The sequence below is a fragment of the Eptesicus fuscus genome, chromosome 21 (assembly GCF_027574615.1).
Source record: "Eptesicus fuscus isolate TK198812 chromosome 21, DD_ASM_mEF_20220401, whole genome shotgun sequence".
In the NCBI taxonomy this organism is placed as follows: Eukaryota; Metazoa; Chordata; class Mammalia; order Chiroptera; family Vespertilionidae; genus Eptesicus; species Eptesicus fuscus.
The window spans coordinates 42,930,980-42,948,002 of record NC_072493.1 but is presented as its reverse complement, the minus strand read 5'-3'; the positions used below and the strand labels follow the sequence as shown (position 1 = coordinate 42,948,002).

The following is a 17,023-nucleotide window of genomic DNA, read 5'->3' as shown; positions in this document are numbered from 1 at the left end:
AGAGCGGGGGGAGGGATCATGGCTGGTCGGATCCTAGCCCTGCGCTCTGGCCCTCCCTGGCCCCCCATCTCTGGGACCGAGGATCCAGGATCCTGGCCCAACTGGCATCTCACCAGCACTGGTGTCGCCCACCACATTATCCCATCCGTGCCCTTTCGCCCGCCCACGCTCCAGGTGAGGGGAGCCTGGAAGTCCAGACTCCTGCGTGTGAAGGAGGCGCGGGGATCCAGACACCTGCGAAAGAAAAGGGGAATGGTGGCCTGGACTGAAGGAGGAGGGTCTCGGAGTCCCGGGTCTGACAGATGAAGGGCCAGGGAGCCTGGGTGCCTGGAACTGGAGGGAGGAAAGGGCTGGGGACCGCCCGGGAGAGATCAGGGCTGGCGGGCCGGACTCCTGAGTTTTTTAAGCTGAAATCCCGCGCCTTCCACCCAGTCCACGGTGGCGGAGCCCCTGCCCCCACCCGCAAAGCCGGATTTGCACATCTGGGCCTTCGACGAGGTCCTCAGCAGATGGGAGACAACCTCTGGCTCGGCTCACGGGGTGCTCAAGACGCACGGCGGGCCCTACGCGCAGCCCAAGGTCCCAAAGCCGAAGGACCTCGCGCGGTCTGTGGGGATGAAGGATTTAGGGGAAAAGGTAAGGTTCTAGGACGCCGAGGTCCGCGGGGGACAGGGGTGAGGACTGCAGTTCCGTCCCGTCCACCCTCAGGTTGGGTCCCCGAATCGTCTTCCTGTAGCTCAGTCGCCAAGGCTGGTGCCTCCCGCTGACCACAAAGGACCAGTGCAGCGAGGCGCGGGCGCACTACTCCGCGTGGCCCGACCTGCACCTGCGCGCCCGGCCCCTGCGGTTCGCCGACCACCACCTCACGGGCGTGTCCCAGGTAGCGGAGGAGACCGCGTGGGCGCGGGGGTGGGGGACCCGAGGGGACCCTGGGGCGGGGCCAGTAGGAAGTTTTAATCTGGGGGCGTGGCTAACCGTTTTGGGGGCGTGGCTAAAAGGGAGGACTGAGAAGAGTACAAAGCCTGGAGAAGGGGCTTGGACATTGTGCGGTGAGGCCAGAAGGAGGAGGGGACTGAAGTCCCGCAATCCCAGCTCTCTGGGGTGATAACCTCTGGGGCGCAAGTAATAAATGTTGAAGTGGGTTAGGAGGGTTTTTAAAAAGTATGTTTTTATTGATTTCAGAGAGGAAGGGAGAGAGAGTAGAAACATCAATGATGAGAATCATTGACTGGCTGCCTCCTGCACGCCCCCCACGGGGGACCGAGCCCGCAACCAGGCCTGACCGGGGAATCCAACCGTGACCTCCCGGTTCACAGGTCGATGCTCAACCACTGAGCCACTCCCTTCGGGTAGGAGGTGGTTTTGAGGCTCGGGGCAGAGCCAGGAAGAGGACTGTACTAGGGGGCGGGTCTTGAATATTCCGGGACCAGGTGGGAGCCGGAGGCCGGAGGCGGGAGGCGGGGGGGGGGGGCGGGGGGCGGGGCTAGGCTTCCCGCGAGTGGCTGAAGTTGGGGGGAATTGTTGGCCGAGCTGCGGCTTAATTCCAGTGGCGGGACAAGGAAGGATTGAGTCTGGGGACTGGCCTTTCTGTTGGCTGGTGAGCAAAAAGCGATTGGGTTTTGGAGTTTCCGATTTGGGGAGCGAAGCTAACGTGCGCTGGCATGCGATTGGCCAGGAAGGACTCTGATTCTGGGGGCGGATGTGGAGGCCTGGTCCAGAGAAGCTGTTGCGTCCGAAGGAAGAGGAGTTCTCAGTCTGGGACCCAAGGCTTCAAAAGGGATGTCAAACCGCTTTCTTGGTCATTCCGCCTGCCTGTGCCTCCTCAGACTCTCATTCCCTGGAGGATGAGCCCGGAGCTGGCCGGCCGGCCTGTCCTAGTCTCCAACCAGGGCATCCTAGACCACTTTCAGCTCTACCAGTCCACCGCAGCCGGGGACTTCCGAGCCTACTCGAAGTGAGTCCTCCATTGGCACCGCCCCCAGCCCCCATCCCCCCATCCCAGGCTGCTGGACCGCCCAGACCCCTGGTATGGGCTCCCCCTCTCTGACTTAGAGCCGGGCGCTCAGATCTCAGCCCCTGCCCTAGCGCCCAGTGTCCACGCTCAGGAGCACGAAGCCTGCGGAGGGATCTAGGAGCGGCCCTGACGACCTGGGGCGGGGTAATTTGACATTTGAGTCCCCAGATACTGCCCAAGGGTGAGAAAACCCCAGACTCCAGGCGTTTAAGTACCTGGAGGTCCCAGGAATCCAGGCTAGGAGTCCCCAACCCCATTTTTTCTAAGTGGTCCCCGACTCCTACAAATATGCCCTCTCCTCAAAACGCAGGCGAGTTCAGGCCTGCTGCCTCCTCCGGGCCCGAGGCGGGTCTGGACCCTCAGCCTCGTCCCCACCCTGCTTCCCCCAACAGGAAGGAGTTGTTACCCTGGGGCCATCGCCCCCAGAAGCCGCCCTGTCCACCCTCCTGGGGGGTGCCCCAGCCGCGGCGGATCCGTGTGCCCCGCGCCCGCCCGGTGACGCCGGCGGTGCCGCACCGCGGGGCGCTGTCCCTGGCGCAGGAGTCCTACAGCCTCCCGCTGCACCCGCTGCGCCGGCTGGACCGCTTCTACCCGCTGGAGCTGTCCTGGGGAGTCCCGCACCGGAACCCCGTGCCGGGCGTCTACAGCGTGCCGCAAGCCTACCGCACCGAGAGCTCCAACTACGGCAGCTCCAAGCCCGCCCTGGTCTGAGCGCCCCGCCCGCCGCCCGCCCCGCCGCAGACACGGTCCCCGGAGCAGGGGCGGGGCCGAGCCTGGGAGCCAGCCACTGGGCACCCCGTGGGCGGGGCTGAGCTTGGGAACCCCGCTCACCACTTGGGGGCAGGACAGAGTCTGGCCGTGGGCGGGGCGAACCCCACCTGCACCCACTCGACTGTGGGGGCGGGGGCGGGCCTGGAATACGTACTTGGGGCTGTGGGCCAGCGGGCAGGGCGTGCCCCCCGCGGCCGAAGGGGCCGAGCTTCTCTTATCAATGACAGTGAAACAGTCTACACCTCGCTCTTTGCTGGGTCGGGCTCCGCATCCGGGTTTCTGGGGGCCGGGGTGTGGGGAGAAGGCGCTCCCACTGAATCCTTGGGGAGGGGTATCTGGGAGCAGGCGGACCCACCCGTTTCCTGAGCACAGACGGCAACACGGAGCCAAGCCCCTCCTAAGTTTGGATCCTGGCTTTCAGTCTACGGCCGGTGGAGCAGGGCTGAGGTCCCTCCATCACCATTGCAGGGTCGCTGGAGGGGCGAGCTCCAGACCCCTCCCCCGTGATGGGCAGAGACAGGGCTGCACAGCCCAGGGCTCCCTACCCCTACTCCCTGCCCCAGCACGACCTCTCTAGCACCCAAGGATGGAGTCCGTAAAGCCGCCGTCATCCTGGGTGTCTCCTGCTTCTTGGTGCCAAGCCACTCAGGGAATGGGGGAGGGGTGCTCACTTAGCCACTCCTGCACATCCCTGACCTTATCTGCCTCTCGCCCCCGAGGAGATTAGTGTCCAGGTTACCCCGCCATGCCACCACCCCCTGGCCTTGCCGCCCCCACAGCCTGCAGGTATAAGACCCGGTAAACACAGTAGGGAGGCACCCAGGATGGAGATGCTCCAGGTAAGACCGGGAGTCCTGGGACTGGGTGAAGGAGGCCTTTCTAGAAGGGTGTGGACAGCCAGCGGGCTTCCTGCTGGAAGCAGTGGGGCGGGGTCCCTGGGTATGGGGTGGGGGGTCAGAATGGAGGGGCTGGCCCTGAATGTGTGTATGCGGGGAACGGGAGGGTAAGGGCCTGGGCAGAGGTCTCGGGCTGGCCCTGAGGAAATGGCCTTATCCCAGGGGCTGCTGCTGTGGCTGCTGCTGAGCGTGGGGGGGGTGCGGGCATCCCGGGGGCCACTGCGGCCACTGTGCCGGCCCGTCAATGCCACGCTGGCTGCCGAGAACGAGGCCTGTCCGGTCTGCATCACCTTCACCACCAGCATCTGTGCCGGCTACTGCCCCAGCATGGTGAGCTGCCGACCCGGAGGGGACCAGGCGGACCGCTCGGGCCTGGCCCACAGGAGACAGGCGGCAGGGGGCGGGAGGGTGGCTGGGTAGGAGCTGGGGAATTGGAGTCAGAGCTGGGCATGTGGGAGGGGGAGCACAGAGGGTCCCCTGGATACCCGAGTCTTGGATTTGGGGGGGGGGCAGAGGGGAGATCAGGGGAGGGCTTGGCCCTGGGCAGACAGACGCCATGCCGCCCCCCTCTGCACTGCCTCCAGGTGCGGGTGCTGCCGGCCCCTCTGCCGCCTGTGCCCCAGCCGGTGTGCACCTACCGGGAGCTGAGCTTTGCCTCCATCCGGCTCCCCGGCTGCCCGCCTGGTGTGGACCCGATGGTCTCCTTCCCTGTGGCCCTCAGCTGTCGCTGTGGGCCCTGCCGCCTCAGCAGCTCCGACTGTGGGGGTCCCAGAGCCCAGCCCTTGGCCTGTGACCGCCCCACCCTCCCAGACCTCCTCTTCCTCTAAGGATCCCCCAACTTCAACCTCCCATGCCCATCCCCTTCCCCGGAGCCAGCAGCTGCTCCTCTCCTCCAATAAAGGCTCTCACACCCGCCCTGGGGCTGCCTTTCTTTGGGGTCAGGGTGCACATGCACGTGCGCGCACACAATACACACACGAGGGGTCCAGTTTCAGAACATTTTATACAAAGTCACAGTGTCAGAACCCTGGTAGAAAACGGGGGGAGGGGGAGGGGAACAGCAGCTCAGGAGGTGTCCATAGTCTCGCCTTCTGTAGGAGGAGAAGGTCACGTGGTCACTGTGGCCCAGAAGCCAGGCCCGGCTCCCTCCCACCTCTCCAGACAGGCCACGGCGGGCTGGGGACGGTGGGGGCGGGAAAGACACTCACTGAGCTCGTTAAAGAGGAAGGCGTCCTGGTACTCCTTCATGTACTGCGTGGAGCGCGACTCGTCCAGAAAGAGTGAGTAGACCCGCTTGATGTCGTCTACCTGCACCTCCGTGCCCTGAGGGGGGACAGGGAGAACTCAGGGGGGCCCTCCCAAGGTAGGGATCAGGCCACATCGCCTGGGTTCAAATACCGCCTTGGCCACCTCCTGGCTGTGAGCCCCCTCTCTCCATTCCTTCACCTGTAAGACGGACCTAACGTACCAACTCTCAGTCAAAAGATGTTTACTGAGAACCTACTATGTGTCAGGCCAGGAGGCACAGAGATAAACCCAAGAGACAAAGTTCCCTGCCTCCGAAAACATACGTTCTAGGACCAAATGCAACAACCGACGCCAAGCCCCTGGAGTAGTGGGTCTCTCACTGGCCCCGGCCGAGGGCGCGCTGGCGGGCTGACCTTGCGCTTCCGGCACACCAGGCTGGCGGCTGTGATGAGCTGGATGGCGTAGCGCAGGGAGGTCTCCAGCCCAATGCGGGTCAGCACCGTGTAGGCGTCCTCGCTCATCTCCACATCCTCCTCCTCACACCTGCAGGCAGGTGGGGTGGGGGTCAGACAAGGTCAGGCCTGTGACTGCAGCATGCCCCAGGCCCCCTCCCTCCCCGCCCCCGCCCGCCAGGAACATGTGGAGCCTGCGTCTTCAGAACCGCAGAACGCTGGGCAAGAAGGGCCACTGAGGCACAGGCGGGGCCTCCACTCTCCCCATAGAGGCTCCTTCCTCCACGTCAGTTACCAGTCCCTCCCCTCCCTTCCCCACAGGGGCCCCCACCTTGCATCGGAGGCCACGCTCCACCTCTTTCAGGCCCAGAGACTTTGGGCCAGTCACCCCCCCCCCCCCCCCCCCCAGATCTCAGTGTCCCCATGTGTCAAACAGGGTGGACCCGGCCGCCCGCACCGGATGCGGAGGATCTGCTTCGTGTCCTTCTCACTGTAGGGGGAGGTGGAGACAATGAGCAGCCGGTCCAGCAGGTCGATGGGGATGCCGTGGGGGCTCTGGTAGCTGGTACCCCGGATCCTGAGGGGGGAAAGGAGGGCTGTCAGGGTGATGCCTCCAGAGCCTGGCTCTCCATTCCTTCTACTCGGACTCCTCCCACCCCCGCTCCAGCACAGCCCACCCACTGGGCCAAATACCACGTAACCTTCAGCCCCAGCTGGCGTCAGTGCCTGACGGCGCGGCCGAGCCGACTGCGTCAATCCCGCCGGAGAGCGGCTTGTTTTAGCTGGACGGCTCTGTCGGGGATTACTGGACCAAGGTCCCCCTCCCCTGCGTGACCCAGGGAAGGGGCCGTGCGGGTCCTGTTCCCTGTGCACCTGGCCCAGCCCCGGGCCTGGCACGGGCAGGCGCTAGGGAAGACAGGAGGTTCTCATTCTTGGTGAGAGCTACGCTCTGTGAAATGGGGCAAACACTCAATCAGCAAAACTGAACCCCGACTCCTGGGGAGACACCCGGTTAGGTTCCTGGGAGCCTCTGGTGGCTATTTGCCAATCAGCCAATATATCGCCTGGCTTTATGAGTTTTGTTTGAAGACAGCTTACTTAGTATGTTACTGACTCACTCCCACTGAGCTCATGGCTAACCGCACTGTAACTCGTGCCGTAATCAAGTTCACCCAACATGCATTTCCTCTGTAAGACTGAGCCCCCAGGTTCTGCAGCAGAACTCAGGGGGCCGTTTTAAACAGCAAAACCACCATCAACAAGCACTGCATGTGACACAGGTGGCACTAAATAGATCGCGACCGGGAAAGCATCACGAATACCGAGTTGGGGGTTACAGATACAGTCTAGCAGCAGATTCGCAAATCCCGAATCTGCCCACAACGAGGAGCGACTGGATCGCCGCCTCTCCCCGTTCCCACGCCCGAGCTGCACCCGCACACACGCTCTCGCTGCCTCTTCTGGCCTCAGCCCTCGGAGGTCCGTCTCCCTGCCGCCTGGGCAGTCACCGGCCTTGCTGTCCTCATTTGGAAGTGGGACTGAGACAATATCTACATCTTGAGCTTCTTTTGAGGTTCCGAGCAGTTCGTCTGGGAAAAGTGCCAGCGCAGAGCCAGGGAAGGGTCCGCCGCTGCCCCGTAGCCCTGCCCCCTCCTTCTGCGTGATACCCAGCCCGCGGGGCACGGTCAGCTGGCACAGCCAAGCCCTGAGCGGTGCAGCCTCCGGGCTCCAGCCTGCCGGGGGGCTGTTTGCTCCCCGCTTCCTTCTCCCTTCCTCTGGGCCAAACCAGACGAGGTGTGAAGAGAGCCAGCCGGCAGGACTACAGGGCACGGGGCGCTGGCAACCCCCTAGGACGGAGGTTCCCAAGCTTCACCGGGCCCCGTGCCCTTCACGCATCAGGAAGTGTCCCCAGCACCTCAGGCCGACAGAAACACTCAGCTCGGCTTCGTTCATTAAGTAGTTGGGTCTGAGTGAGTTCCCGTAGTGCTCGATACAGTGTCCCACACACGCTACTGGGCACCCCTCAGGAAGTTAAGCTATCCCACAGAACTCCTGTGTTTTATGCAGTACCCTGGGGTGCCCTGGCACACAGACTGAGAAACTATAGCCTTAAGGGATACAGGAGCAACGCAACACAAAATCCAGTCCTGGGGCTTCCCTGTGGAGTAGAGCTGCCTACCCACCCTGACCACTGCCTACCTTGTGTCTTTAAATTTAAATATATTTTTATTCATTTCAGAGAGGAAGGGAGAGGGACAAAGAATCACTGATTTGCTGCCTCCTACACCTCCCACACTGGGGATCGAGCCCGCAACCGGGCATGAGCCCTGACCAGGAATCGAACCCTGACCTCCTGGTTCATAGGTCGATAGTCAACCACTGAGCCACGCCAGCCAGGCCACCCCTACCTTGTTTAAGGGAAAGGCCCACCCTCTGGCCTGGGCCGCGGAACCGGCGGGGAGCCTGTTACAGCAGCTGAGCCCACACCGCCCCCAGGGGTGCAACAAGCATGCCCTTTCACCCTGTGCCACCCCCCCCCCCCGGAGCACCTGTCCCCGATGCCAGCTCACCGGGTGATGCCGCGGTTGGTGGCCATGATGAGGACGGGCGCCATGTCGCTCTCCAGCGCCCGGTTGAGGAAGGAGAAGCTCTCGATGTCCAGCATGTGGACCTCATCAATGAACAGCACCTGGGAGCCGTCAGGGGGTGTCAAACTCCCGCACCAGGGCCTCCTGTCCCTCTTCTCCCACTGCCCCCCCCCCCCCCCCCGCGCCACGCCCGGTACCCACCCCAGGGATGATCTCCGCCTTGCCCTCCTCGCGCCACTCGGCCACCTTGGCATTGATCTGCTCTCGGACTTCTGACTTGATCTCCCCTGTGTCACCTGTGGGAGGCAGGGGTGACGGGGGCGGGGGTCAGAGAGGAGACAGGGATCTGGGGCCGGACGTGGGCGAAGATGGAGGAAGACAGGGCACGGGGGACAGAGGGAAGGGACACCGAGACTGGCGCTGACGAGCGACAGGAGGGCGAGGGGTCTGCGATGTCCCCGAGAGGAGGAAGAGAACTCAGGGTGGAGAACAGGAGCGCCCATCAAACCACCCGAGAGAGGACTTGGCACAGAGGGAGAGGGACAGACCACACACGGAGGGAGAACAGAAGACAGCAAGGGGCGGGAAGAGCCCGGGCAGGGGCGGGCCCTATGGGAGGGCGGGGAGCCCCTATGGGAGGGCGCGGAGGGGGGAGCGGGGAGCAGGCGTGGAAGGGGGAGCGGGTGCGGAGGGAGGAGCGGGCGGGATGAGTGGACGGTCGGCCTCACCTGAGAAGAGGGCCAGGAAGCCCTGGGTGCGGGAGTTGATGACGTCGATCTCGTGCAGGGACACGGTGTGCACCACCTCCTTGCGCTTCTGGAGCTCCCCGTCGGGGCACTGCACGAACTTGGTCTGCGGGCAGGGTGGGGGAGGGCGGGGTGGAGACAGGCGGAGAAGAGCATGAAGGGCCCACAGGGGCGATGTCTGGGGGAGGTGGGGGGCCCTGGAAAGGGGCTGGGAATCCCGTGGGGGTTACCTGGAAACCCCAGGCCCAGAGGCAGCCAAGAGCCCTGAGGGTACAGGGGTTCCCGGGGACCTCGGGAGCCCTGAGCACAGCGCCAAGCTGAGGGGCCCCCATCCTAGAGGCACAGGGGAGAGCCAGGAGTACTAGGGACAGGGGTTGGGTGACGGGAGGACCCAGGGAAACATGCGGGCGCCTGGAGCGAGGGTGCCCAGCCCCGGAGCACCTGGGAGCCCATGGCGTCGTAGTCGCGCGCACGCGTGAAGGAGCGGCCCAGCTTGGAGATCTTGCCCGTGGCCTTGTCGATGGTGATCACATCCCTGCAGGGGAAGGAGGCGGGAGTGAGGAGAGGAAGGCGCCCGAGCTCCCCGCCCCCCCGTGAGTGCGGGCGGCCTGCCACTGCTCACCCGGCCTGGACCTTGTCCTTGGTCAGGGACTCGATCATCTTGGCGCCCAGGTCATATATCGTCTCCATCTCGGTGGTCTTGAGGGTCAGCTTGCCCACCTTGGAGCCCTGAGGAGGTGACATGCCGGCCAGGGCTCAGAGAGGCCCCAACGTCTCTCCAACACAACGTGGAACAGGCACGCCGCAGGGAAGCTTGGGGGTGATGGCCGTGGTCGCTGCCGTGACTGGGGGTGGCTTCATGTGTGCACACGTATGTCAAAACTTAACATCCTGAAACTTTCAATGTGGGCAGCTTATTGCATGTCAATTGCTCCTCAACAAAGCTATTATAAAAAACCCAGTAAACAAACGAAATTCTAAAAGATAACCAAAAAAGCCCTGGCAGGTTTGGCTCAGTGGATAGAGCATCAGCCTGTGGACTGAAGGGTCCCAGGTTCGATTCCGGTCAAGGGCACATGCCTGGATTACAGGCTCGATCCCCAGTGGGGGGTGTGCAGGAGGCAGCCGGTCAATGATTCTCTCTCCTCAATAAAAATATAGTAAAAAATAAAAAGATGACAAAAAACAAACAAAAATAAGCTGGCCCGGCCAGCATGGCTCAGTGGTTGGGTGTCGACCTATGGACTAGGAGGTCACAGTTTGATTCCCGGCCTGGGCACATGCCCGGGTTATGGGCTTGATCCCCAGTGTAGGGTGTACAGAACTAGCTTGGGAATAGCTTTCCTTATATTTAAATATGCTACTGTAGTTTTATTTTTAAAATTATTTTTGGGGTGGCAAATTAAAAAAAGAGAGTGTCACCCTGGCCAGGTACTCAGAGCGTCGTCCTGATGCACCAAGGTTGCAGGTTCGATCCCTGGTCAGGACACATCAACTAATGAATGCATACATAAGTGGAACAACAAATCAACGTTTCTCTCTCTAAATCACTACATTAGAAAAGTAAAAGAGAGACCAACAGATAAATTATTAGGTAAATAGGAGAGATAAAGGGGAAACCAAACCATGAAAAAGATTTAAGAGACATGAAATTTAAAAATGCGCAGTAGGAGCTATGGTGTGTAAGAACACACAGTTGGGTGATAAAATCAACAAAACGCCAAGACGTGGTAACGCGTGAGGGTGGCTACTTCTGCGGGGAGACTTGGGGGTGTAGAAAGAGGAAGGAAGAAGGGGCTGGGGGTTGGCAAAGTTCTAGTTTTTGCTCTTGGGGGTGGTTATGCAGGTATTTGCTTTATAATCACTTATTAGACTACATGCTTCTTTTAGATGTTTCCTTGTATCTATTTTACTTATTTCATGGAACTGCTCAAAAAAGTAAAAAAAAAAGTCTTAGGTTAAAAAAAGGGAGAGAATCTGAGCTGTGTAAATCCCACGGGGCAGGCGTTTAACCTGTTAGGAATTCCCTGAAGAAACTTCCAGACCTTCTCTTATTCCACCACTTGGTTTTAACTGCTCACGGTGTCCCTCACCAATTAACGAGCTGCTGTCAATTCAAATAACCCCTACTGTAGGCGCGCAGATGCTCCAATCGGCAGCTGGAACATTCCATGGGATTCCGACCCCAGTGCAACCCTCCCGCCTGGAGGAGGCCTGGACTCGGGGGCAGACTCACCGTCCCCGTGGCCGGCCGGTCGATCTGGATCTCCACCACCTCCCCTTCGATGATCTCCGTCTCCTCCCTAACCAGAGAGGAGATCTGAGCGGAGCACCGGACACCTGGCCCCGGGGAATCGCTAACTCCCATCAGCCCTTGGGCACAGGCCAAGCTGGCTGGGACAGGGTGGTCCCCAGGCTGCTGGAGCGGCCCCGCCCTGCCCCGGGCCCTGCGCTTACTTGATGCGAACGCCGATGGACCTGCGGAAGGCCTGCGTCAGCGCCTCTGTCTTGCTCATCTCCAGGGAGAAGATCTCGCTGCCCGCAATGGCTGTGAAGGGGGTGTCGGGGCCCAGGGCCTGCGCCATGCCTGGGGAGAGGGTGGTCTGGGTGGGTGGGGGCGGCCCTGGCACCATGTCCCCCAAAATTCACTCCGTGGCAACACCAGCTCTTGGTGCTGCGGGGCAGACAGGGTGATGCAAAGAAAGCCAGGCAGAGGCCTCCACGGGACCCCTGGACTGGAAACCGCACTGTCTGAGGATAACCTTTACGACCTATCATCTCACCAGCACAGGCCTGGCTTCTCTATGGCATGCGGCCTGGGTTTGGCTGGTGACAGCAGGGCTCTCAGCAAGCACTGAGCCCCCCTCCCAGCAGCCCTTCCCGAGGGCCCTGCCAGCTCCGAGCCACATCTCACAGAGTCACGGCTCCCTCCTGACCAGTGTGCGGTGGGAACTCTTCCTCGTCCCCTTTTCAGATGCGTCACCCTCTGCGCCCGGAGAGCCTGCTCCCTGCTGTCTGTCCCGGACACTCCCAGACACCCTGCAAGTCTTGGGAAGCCTCTTCTGACGACCGCCACTATGTCCCCGACCCGGCAGGTCAGGAGCCTCCTCTGTCCATTATGGCACACATCACGCTGCGAGGCACCGTGTCCACAACCACCTCCCTAGGCAGGAGGCTCCTTCAAGTCAGGGCTTGGGTCTTCCTCATCTATGTGTTCCCAGTGTCTGGGCCAGGGCTCGGCACACCAGGACCCTTGGATGAGTGCTGCTTCATCATATCCAATATAATAAAAGGCTAATATGCAAATCGACTGAAAGGTGGAATGACTGGTCGCTGTGATGCGCACTGACCACCAGGGGGCAGACGCTCAACGCAGGAGCTGCCCCCTGGTGGTCAGTGTGCTCCCACAGAGGGAGCGCCACTCAGCCAGCGCAGTGGTGGTGGCAGGAGCTTCTCCCACCTCTGCGGCAGCACTAAGGACCCCTGGGGGATGTCTGCCTGCTGGCTTAGGCCCTGAGGGGTCCAGATGCAAGAGGACGCAGGCCAGGCAGAGGGACTCTCCCGCACAGGTGCATGAATGTTGTGCATCGGGCCTCTAGTGTGTGTGTGTGTGTGTGTGTGTGTGTGTGTGTATCTTTTCTTTTCTTTTAGAGAAAGAGGAAGGGAGAGAAAGAAAAACATTAATGTGAGAGATTAACATCAATCAGCTGCTTCCTGCATGCCCCCTACCGGGGGTCAAGCCTGCAACCCAAGCATGTGCCCTGACCGGAATCGAATCTGCAACCCTTTGGTGCAGAGGACGACACCCCACCGAGCCCTTCGGCAGGGCAAGTGCTGCTTCATCTTAACTAAAAACCTGGCTGTTACCCTGATTCTCACGGCCTGGCCTCTCAGTGTGAGCACAAAGGTGGGAGTGGGAAGATAGGAGGGTCGCGGAAGGCTTCAACGAGCAAGAGACTCCTCAGCAGGGTTTGGAAGGATGGGTAGTTCAACAAGGAGGATAAGGGGCAGTTATGAGTATAAAGTGCTTTCCTTGCTGGTGAATTGCAAAAGGGAGTGCTGGTTGTCTAACCAATGCCCATCTTCTTCCTTAGCTCCAGGACCCCCCTTTCATTAAGGTAGCAATGCTCCAACTTAAAATAGAAAAGTTATTCTAATGTCTCACTCTCCCTTGCAGCAAAGTGACCATACGATTAAATTACAGTCAATATGCCCAGCCGGCCAGCCGCACTCAGGGGTTGAGCATTGACCTAAGAACCAGGAGGTCACGGTTGATCCCCGGTCAGGGCACATGCCCAGGTTGTGGGCTCGATTTCCACTAGGGGGCATGCAGGAGGCAGCCGATCAATGATTCACTCTCATCATTGATGTTTCATCTCTCTCTCCCTCTTCCTTCCTCTCTGAAATCAATAAAAATATGTTATAAAAAAAATTCCAGTCCATAAAATACGAGCAAAAGTGTGTGGAACTCCCAAGACAACTGCCTAAGGGAGTAGAACCTTACTGCAATTCCTCTCTCTTCTGCCTGCTACACGGAGTGTGGGTGGGAAGGCCGGCGCTGAGGCAACCCTCTGGGAACTCGAAGTGATCCCCACGGGGAAACAAGTGCAGAGAATGTGGAGGCGGGAAAGCAGAAGGCTTCATGGAACTGCTCAACAGGCCGCAAATGGCCTACATTCTTCTCCTCCCTGAGAGAATGAGCCCTGCGTGGCTAAGCCACAGCCATGTTTGGTTTCTGTTAAATGTGCCTGAATCGGATCCTGACTTCATGGGAGGGATCAGCTGGCAGAGGCCAGAGAGCTCCTGTCCCGAGAGGTGACTTACCCATGGCGATGGCCGTCTTCCCGGTGCCCGGCTGGCCGGCGATGAGGACCGCCCGGCCCGCGATCTTCCCTTCCCGGATCATCTCCAGCACCACGCCCGCTGCCCGCCGGGCCGCCAGCTGGCCGACCATGCCCTGGGACGCCTGTGGGTGGGAGGTGCGGGCACACCAGGTGACTTCCCACTGGGCCACCCCTGCCTCGTGAGATGGAAGTGGATGTTGGCTGGGACGTTGGGGAAAAGCCAAAATAGCCTTTTCCACCCCAATTTTTCTAAGACCAATAAAAGCGTGCACGGGGCTGGATTTTATACACATGTAGCTAAAGGTCTGGAAGAACATAATGTCTCCATAATCCCGGGGCCTCCCGGGAGCAGGCCTCCCGCCCGCCCCATCAGCTCTACCTGCCGCGGCTCCAAGGCATCGTCCAGTCCCAGCCCGCGGATGTGGGAGTGAGCGCCTGTGAGCAGAGAGAGGACCAGAAGGCAGTTACTGGCCAGCTCGTGGCAGTGTGTGGCCGGAGGTGAGGGGCTTCCCTTCGGGCCCTGGTTTCCTCCTTGGCCAAATGGGGGGCCTGACTCCCCACCCCACTGGAAGGAAGGCAGGACATGCTAAGTGCTCAGTAAACGAGAGGGCCTGTGCTGGGGACACAGCTGGGAACGAGCCAGGCCCGGTCCTGCCCGGAGGGGCGGATGCCGAGTGCGTGCCGGGTGTGTGGGGCAGTCAGTGCCCAGCCAAACATAAGCACTCGGCAAACACCCACTTCTGTGACTTCCAAGCGGGATGCCGGGGCACCCAGGAGCCGCAGGGTAGCGAAGCCTGCAGCCTGGGATTGGGGTCCGGCGTGGTGCCCCTTGTGCCATCTGACACCTCTCTGGAACTCAGCGGCCCCCTTCCCCCGCCCCCGCCATCAGATAGGGGAATGGTACGCAGGCTGCATGCTTCTCGGGGGTCCTGGGCAGGTTGGCTTTTCAGGGGTGCACAGGGCAGGCAGGGTCTAGTCTTGCTCCTGATCCGGGTTCACTCACCGATACGCTCAATTCTTGTCACATCGCGGACCTCTGGGACTTTGGTTGTGGCCGTCTGGGGTGGGGAGAAGGCACATCAGAGCCCTTGTCATCCCAGTTTCCACCAACTCCTCCTCTGTCCCTCCTGCCACTCCTCCCCGCAGGCCGGCCGACGGCCCAACACCAGTCTCTCCCACCCTCTCGGCTGTCACCATTAATGCTGCTGGGTGACCCCACTACACCCCGAGCCCCAGGAAGATGCAGACTAGGTGTGTCTCACCCACAGCTCCTTCCCCACGGCCTAGCGCATAGCTGGGGAGGAAGAAGTCCTCCCCGACCTGTAACTGTAAGGACAGGCGGTAACGTAGAGCGGGCATCCAGCGGGCATGGTCTGGCCTGCTGATTTCCCAGCCGCCCTTGCGCTGCGATGCCCCAGCTGTCACTACTTTTGCACATGCAAGTCCTCGAGTCCAGCCTGCTCTCCCTGCCCCCTCACTGAATGAGTCCAAGCTTTACTCACTAAGGGAGGCCCTCCCTGACCCCCGCCCCTGCCAGGTTCGTAAACTGTATGGGCTATGAATTATATCTCAATAAATCTGCTTACAGAAAATCTGGGTGACGGGTCCTTGGGTGTCTGTGGTATTATTTTCTGACACTTCGGAGTATTTCCTAATTCCCAGTAAGGAAGGGGAACTGGAGAAGACAGCAGCTCCTTCAGCTCCTTGGCCACCCGCCCCCAACCCGCCTTCCTTCCCACGGGAATGAGAGAGATGCAGGCTCCCACCCTAAGGGAACCCTCCTGGCTCTGGAACCAAGAGTTCCGACGTCCTGACCTCCACCTGGTCACAAGGCTGCTCTCACTTCCTCTCGCCTCATAAGAGGTTGGAACCCAAGAGCATGGGTCACTGGCCCCAAACCACTGTCAGGAGACTGAGAGCATACCCCCCACACCCCTACCCAGCCTACCGGACCTTACTTGAGGCAAAAAAAAAAAAAAGACATGGCTCCAGGAACCCCAACCCTTCCCAATCCCAACTAAGACCCACCTCCTACAGGCCCTTCCCTTCCCCAGGAGCCTCTCCAATCATCCCCTGCTGCCCATGGAAACAGCTAGACTCAAATTTCACCCCCAGACACCAGTAACTCTCATCCCCCCTTCCCCCTTCTTGATTGGAGTCACCATGGGAACCCAGGCATCTGGAAGCCCAGTCCAACCCCCCAGCTCAGGCCACATCCATTCTCCAGGCACATGTTTCCTGAGCAAGTACTAGGTGCAAGCCCCAGGGTACCCGGTCTCTCTTTTGTGGAGTTCCCAATCACTCATTCATTCAAGATTCAAGTCATAATTCATTAAGCACCCACACTGGGCATGCCCCTTATGCGGTGCTGGAAATATGTGGGGGCCCGGAGCCCTTTCCCTTCTCCTCGGACACCCTCTGAGTTCCCAACACTCTTCCTTTTGTGGCTCAAGATTCACTAAGCGACCGCAGGCTCTCAAGCACACAGGCCAGGTCCCGCCTGCGCTTCTCCCTGGGACTCAGCTGCCATCCCCGCCATGAACAACAAAGGCTCCTGGATGGCTCGGGGCCCGAGACACTGAAACCCTCAGCAGACTTTAGGGCAAAGGACGGCAGAACTGGCCTCCGATGGTGCCCAGAGAGCTGGAAGTTTGAGTTGCTATCAGAGCTGACCACTGAGATCGCAAATATCAACTGGAACCCACCATGCCGGGATCCAACCTTTTCTTTCCTCCTCCCTCGGACCCAGGAGTCCAGGCCCCCGGCCCCTCCTCCCTCGGACCCAGGGGTCCAGGCCCCCGGCCCCTCCTCCCTCAGACCCAGGAGTCCAGGCCCCCGGCCCCTCCTCCCTCTGACCCAGGAGTCCAGGCCCCCGACCCCTCCTCCCTCAGACCCAGGCGTCCAGGCCCCCGGCCCCTCCTCCCTCTGACCCAGGAGTCCAGGCCCCCGACCCCTCCTCCCTCAGACCCAGGGGTCCAGGCCCCCGGCCCCTCCTCCCTCGGACCCAGGGGTCCAGGCCCCCGGCCCCTCCTCCCTCGGACCCAGGAGAGCGGGTTCGCTCCTCAGTCCTCCGCATGCCGACACTTACCACGGTTGCCATGATGCTCACCAACCGCTAATATCCTAACGGAAACGGAAACGTGCTAAGAACGAGGCGTTCTGGCCCCTCTAGACTGTCAGATCCTCCAAAGATCTCGGTGGTTCCTCATAAATATGCAAACGCTCCTTGTAGGGCGAGACGTCCCTTTTTAGGCCGAAACTCCTGGGTCCGTTCCCAGCTCCTTCTGGCTCCTCCTCCTTTTACCCAAGCCTCCTTGCTGAGGCCGATTGCAAAATTCTTACCACTTCTGTGAGCAACCACACGTCCCCCACGCTCCCTTTCCTCCTCATTCCACCCACTGCCCTCCCCGCGCGATTTAGGGGCCTCAAGCTTCGGATTGACAGCGCTCGAGACCAATCACCTA

At 60.7% G+C, this 17,023-nt stretch overlaps 3 protein-coding genes across 4 annotated transcripts; 2 read left to right on the top strand and 1 right to left on the bottom strand.

Annotated features, from left to right (window-relative positions):
* On the top strand, positions 1-3,049 carry LOC114227369 (uncharacterized). Its single transcript, XM_028129588.2, has 5 exons — positions 1-174; positions 433-636; positions 737-880; positions 1,827-1,954; positions 2,407-3,049. The coding sequence occupies exons 1-5, from the start codon at positions 19-21 to the stop codon at positions 2,723-2,725; spliced, it is 951 nt and encodes a 316-aa protein (XP_027985389.2). The 5' UTR covers positions 1-18; the 3' UTR covers positions 2,726-3,049.
* Positions 3,050-3,804: 755 nt separating this feature from the next.
* Positions 3,805-4,578, top strand: LHB (luteinizing hormone subunit beta). Its single transcript, XM_008154374.3, has 2 exons — positions 3,805-4,011; positions 4,266-4,578. Exons 1-2 carry the CDS (start codon positions 3,829-3,831, stop codon positions 4,506-4,508), a joined length of 426 nt encoding a protein of 141 aa, XP_008152596.1. The 5' UTR covers positions 3,805-3,828; the 3' UTR covers positions 4,509-4,578.
* Positions 4,579-4,665: 87 nt separating this feature from the next.
* On the bottom strand, positions 4,666-16,831 carry RUVBL2 (RuvB like AAA ATPase 2). 2 transcript variants are annotated; one of them, XM_008154375.3, is made up of 15 exons: positions 16,648-16,831; positions 14,563-14,617; positions 13,939-13,994; positions 13,540-13,681; positions 11,173-11,302; positions 10,952-11,018; positions 9,338-9,444; positions 9,157-9,250; positions 8,698-8,821; positions 8,171-8,265; positions 7,952-8,070; positions 5,839-5,958; positions 5,343-5,472; positions 4,890-5,004; positions 4,666-4,772 (listed from the first exon to the last, which is right to left on the bottom strand). In XM_008154375.3, the coding sequence occupies exons 1-15, from the start codon at positions 16,657-16,659 to the stop codon at positions 4,747-4,749; spliced, it is 1,392 nt and encodes a 463-aa protein (XP_008152597.1). In that variant the 5' UTR covers positions 16,660-16,831; the 3' UTR covers positions 4,666-4,746. The 2 variants fall into 2 exon arrangements, with proteins under 2 accessions (XP_008152597.1, XP_027985390.1); XM_028129589.2 differs by having other exon boundaries at positions 4,666-4,769.
* Between the last annotated feature and the right edge of the window lie 192 nt (positions 16,832-17,023).

Excerpts from the sequence above, each read along its gene's own strand:
- RUVBL2 (XM_008154375.3), bottom strand. Across the intron at positions 13,682-13,938 it reads ATGCCTTGGAGCCGCGGCAG|GCGTCCCAGGGCATGGTCGG; the intron begins GTAGAGCTGATG and ends TCCCACCCACAG. Across the intron at positions 8,071-8,170 it reads AGGCGGAGATCATCCCTGGG|GTGCTGTTCATTGATGAGGT; the intron begins GTGGGTACCGGG and ends GACGGCTCCCAG.
- LOC114227369 (XM_028129588.2), top strand. The coding sequence starts at position 19 with ATGGCTGGTCGGATCCTAGCCCTGCGCTCTGGCCCTCCCTGGCCCCCC. Across the intron at positions 881-1,826 it reads ACCTCACGGGCGTGTCCCAG|ACTCTCATTCCCTGGAGGAT; the intron begins GTAGCGGAGGAG and ends GTGCCTCCTCAG. Across the intron at positions 1,955-2,406 it reads GACTTCCGAGCCTACTCGAA|GAAGGAGTTGTTACCCTGGG; the intron begins GTGAGTCCTCCA and ends TTCCCCCAACAG.
- LHB (XM_008154374.3), top strand. The coding sequence starts at position 3,829 with ATGGCCTTATCCCAGGGGCTGCTGCTGTGGCTGCTGCTGAGCGTGGGG. Across the intron at positions 4,012-4,265 it reads CCGGCTACTGCCCCAGCATG|GTGCGGGTGCTGCCGGCCCC; the intron begins GTGAGCTGCCGA and ends CACTGCCTCCAG.